Source organism: Oncorhynchus clarkii, chromosome 18, assembly GCF_045791955.1.
Source record: "Oncorhynchus clarkii lewisi isolate Uvic-CL-2024 chromosome 18, UVic_Ocla_1.0, whole genome shotgun sequence".
Classification (NCBI taxonomy): Eukaryota; Metazoa; Chordata; class Actinopteri; order Salmoniformes; family Salmonidae; genus Oncorhynchus; species Oncorhynchus clarkii.
Genome location: NC_092164.1, coordinates 13,180,809 through 13,184,990, shown reverse-complemented (window position 1 = coordinate 13,184,990; position 4,182 = coordinate 13,180,809). Strand labels below are relative to the sequence as shown.

At 42.4% G+C, this 4,182-nt stretch overlaps 1 protein-coding gene across 1 annotated transcript; it reads left to right on the top strand.

Moving 5' to 3' along the window:
• Window positions 1–2,082: 2,082 nt before the first annotated feature.
• LOC139372448 (nuclear receptor subfamily 0 group B member 1-like) lies at window positions 2,083–3,361 on the top strand. Its single transcript, XM_071112167.1, has 2 exons — window positions 2,083–2,659; window positions 2,961–3,361. The coding sequence occupies exons 1-2, from the start codon at window positions 2,107–2,109 to the stop codon at window positions 3,200–3,202; spliced, it is 795 nt and encodes a 264-aa protein (XP_070968268.1). The 5' UTR covers window positions 2,083–2,106; the 3' UTR covers window positions 3,203–3,361.
• The last annotated feature ends 821 nt before the right edge of the window (window positions 3,362–4,182 follow it).

Below are 4,182 nucleotides of genomic sequence, written 5' to 3'. Positions count from 1 at the left end.
AGGAACCTTGCCTGCAGACGTGGCAACAAACCCATCGCCTATGAAATGTCAAAGTACACAGCTGCACATAAAGCTTCGCCTCTGGAATCCAATTGATGTTTGAAGGAAGAAGATGCTCCGTCTCAGAGATAATTACCTGGTATTGAGTTCTGGTGCGCAGGTATTCTTCAGTTGTTGTTAAGTTATTACGTGGAAGATGCCACAGAGTCAGGGTCAAGGTGCGTCTCGGTGGTGCGGATCAGGTGCGTTTTCTATTATCGAAGCCTGAGGTCACTAATTGAGGTCTGAAAGCTTGTAAGACCTGATGCAGTGACCTAACAAACAAACAGAAATGTAGCACCACTCGGATATTGTCACATTGCCCAGAATTTCATTGAACATGTGGCAACAAGTCTTCTAGTAGGGGACAATTCCTTGTATTGGTCTCTTCTCTTTCAGTGGATTTGGAATACCTTCCCACACAAGGCCATAACTATTCACACAAGGCCACAGAGAGGGAGCGAAAGACAGAGAGAAAGATAGAGAGAGAAAGATAGAGAGAGAAGAGTGTCAGCGAGAGAGAGAGAGAGAGAGAGAGAGAGAGAGAGAGAGAGAGAGAGAGAGAGAGAGAGAAAAATAGAAAAGTTTTTTTGCAAATAAAAAAAGTGGAAAAAAAACTCCCCAGAAATACCTTATCTACATAAATATTCAGACCCTTTGCTATGAGACTCAAAATTACGCTCAGGTGCATCCTGTTTCGATTGATCATCCTTGAGATGTTTCTATAACTTGATTAGAGTCCACCTGTGGTAAATTCAATTGATTGGACATGATTTGGAAAGGAACATACCTGTCTATATAAGGTCCCACAGTTGACAGTGCATGTCAGAGAAAAAAACAAGCCATGAGGTCAAAGGAATAGTCCATAGAGCTCCAAGACAGGATTGTGTCGAGGCACAGATCTGGGGAAAGGTACCAAAACATTTCTCCAACATTGAAGGTCCCCAAGAACACAGTGGCCTCCATCATTCTAAAATGGAAGAAGTTTGGACACACCAAGACTCTTCCTAGAGCTGGCCACCCTGTCAAACTGAGCAATAGGGGGAGAAGGGCCTTGGTCAAGGGGGTGACCAAGAACCCGATGGTCACTCTGACAGAGCTCCAGAGTTCCTCTGTGGAGATGGGAGAACCTTCCAGAAGGACAACCATCTCTGCAGCACTCCACCAATCAGGCCTTTGTGGTAGTGGCCAGACAGAAGCCACTCCTCAGTAAAAGGCACATGACAGCCTGCTTGGAGTTTGCAAAAAGGCACCTAAAAGACTCTCAGAACATGAGAAACAAGAGTCTGATGAAACCAAGATTGAACTCTTTGGCCTGAATGCCAAGCGTCATGTCTGGAGAAAACCTGGCACCATCCCTACGGTGAAGCATGGTGTTGGCAGCATCATCCTGTGGGGAAATTTTTCAGTGGCAGGGCTTGGGAGACTAGTCAGGATTTAGGGAAAGATGAACAGAGCCAAGTACAGAGAGATCCTTGATGAAAACCTGTTCCAGAGCGCTCAGAACCTCAGACTGGGACGAAGGTCCACCTTCCAACAGGACAACATCCCTAAGCACACAGCCAAGACAATGCAGGAGTGGCTTCGGGACAAATCTCTGAATGTCCTTGAGTGGCCAAGCCAGAGCCCAGACTTGAACCCAATCAAAAATCTCTGGAGAGACCTGAAAATGTAATCAATTTTAAGGCTGTAACATACCAACATTTGGAAAAAGTTAAGGGGTCTGAATACTTTCCGAACGCACCATATTTCCTAAATAATTAGAACATCTAATTCAGGGTGTATTTTGCATAATCAAGAAATTGGCTATTGTACTGTATGAAACCACTTTGGACTTTGGTGGCAACTGGCTGTCTGGCTGCAACTGGCTGTCTGGCGGCAATTGGCTGTCTGGCGGCAACTGGCTGTCTGGCTCCCTCTAGTCGTGCGCCTGTGAAGAACTGGGTGGGCGGTGTCGTCGAATATTTAAAAAGTCTAAACAAGTTGTCAATGAGGAGGAAGGAAATATAAAATCTCACCTTCCACGTCGCCAGGGTTGTATTCGCCAGCTATCAACAGAAGGGCAGGATGGCTTGCTCTGACAGCTGCCAGTGCCTCGGCGAAAGGGGACAAAGAAGCATCCTTTACAGCATTTTGAAAAACGACAACCAACCGAATCAGCATTCACAGGGGCGGGCGAGGTTCGCGGTCCCGCAACAGCAGCCTTGTTCGTGTGGATCTAAGAAGAAAGTGGTTCTCCGTTCTCCCCAGACAACGTGTAAAGCAGCGTCGGTAGCGCTTTTAAAAACGCTGAAGTTTGTTAAAAATGTACTTTGTTTTCGGAAACTTCCAGCTGAGGACCAGTTACAGCTCGTGCGCAACAGCTGGGCTCAGCTGCTCGTTTTGGGCATTGCGCAGGACTTGATCGACTTCGAGACCATGGAGACTCCAGAACTCAGTATGTTACAGAACATACTAACCAGCGGACAAGGAAGACAGGAGACCGCGCACTGGCGCAGTGGTCAAGGCGTTTCTCTCACTGATGTCCAAGGAATAAAAATGTTTTTGAATAAATGTTGGGGACTGGACATCAGCACCAAAGAATATGCATATTTAAAGGGAGCCATTCTCTTCAATCCAGGTTTGTTAAACAAATGGTTTTATAGTGTATTTACTAGTTTTATTATTATTAGCAAGCCTATTATTATCATTATAGTTGTTTTTGTTATTATTTTTATTATAATAATGATCATCATCATTATAATTATAATTATTATAATTATAATTATTATTGTTTTGCTAATTATTATCATTATTATTAGTAGTCTATTATTATTATTATTTTATGAATGGGCTATTATTAACTATGCGACTATTTTTGACTCGTTTGAGTTTCACCTTCAAAGTTTCTGATTTTAACTTCCATTTTATTCTCTCCTTAGACATTGCAGAGCTCCGGTGTCAAAGCTACATTCAGGCACTGCAGAGCGAAGCGCATCAAGCCCTTAATGAATATGTGAAAGTCACTCACCGAAGAGACTCTACAAGGTTCACTAAACTATTCATCGCGCTCTCCATGCTACGGTCCATCAATGCAAACGTCGTGGCTGGACTTTTCTTCAAACCTGTCATCGGCACGGTCAGCATGAATGAACTTCTGCTCGAGATGTTTTACGGAAAATAGACTGAATAAACTGTTTAAAGACTGAATACAGACAGAGCTGTGGGCTTGACTGGAGGCTGAACAGAATAACAACAGGCATGTGTATACTGTAGGGTTGCTATCCATATGTATTTATTTTGCTATAACACATCCTATTTTTGTAAAATAAAAGTGTTTGCTGAACTTTGTATTTAATTATTTCAGTTTATCAACCAATATAATCTTTTTTTTTATTATAACCTACGTTATACCTACCTACCTATGTCTAATAATGGCCCCATAATACATTCAATCTTATTTGATTGCAATACATTACCTAGATAATGCTGACATAGCTGCATAATACATTCAATCTTATTTGATTGCAATACATTACCTAGATAATGCTGACATAGCCCCATAATACATTCAATCTTATTTGATTGCAATACATTACCTAGACAATGCTGACATAGCCCCATAATACATTAAATCTTATTTGATTGCAATACATTACCTAGATAATGCTGACATAGCCCCCATAATACATTCAATCTTATTTGATTGCAATACATTACCTAGATAATGCTGTCATAGCTGCATAATACATTCAATCTTATTTGACTGCAATTGTAACGGACCAGGGACCCTCTGAACACATCTACAACTGCCTCCCACCAAGCATCGTTACCCATCTTTCCACAAAAGCAGCAGCCCTTGCGTAGTAAGGGGAGCAACTACTTCAAGGTCTCAGAGCGAGTGACGTCACCGATTGAAACGCTATTAGCGCGTACCCCGCTAACTAGCGATCCGTTTCACACCGGTTACACAATACATTACCTGGATAATGCATTACTGTGTTTCACCTCAAGAGGGCAATGCTCACCCACAAACTAGAGAATTTGAGTCATTTCCATTCATGAAGGAAATTGACAACTACATCAATCCCAAGACTTTCAGCACTCACATAGGTCCTGAACTGTCTAGGTTGTAAACTGCTTTATGAGGGACTGTGAATATGT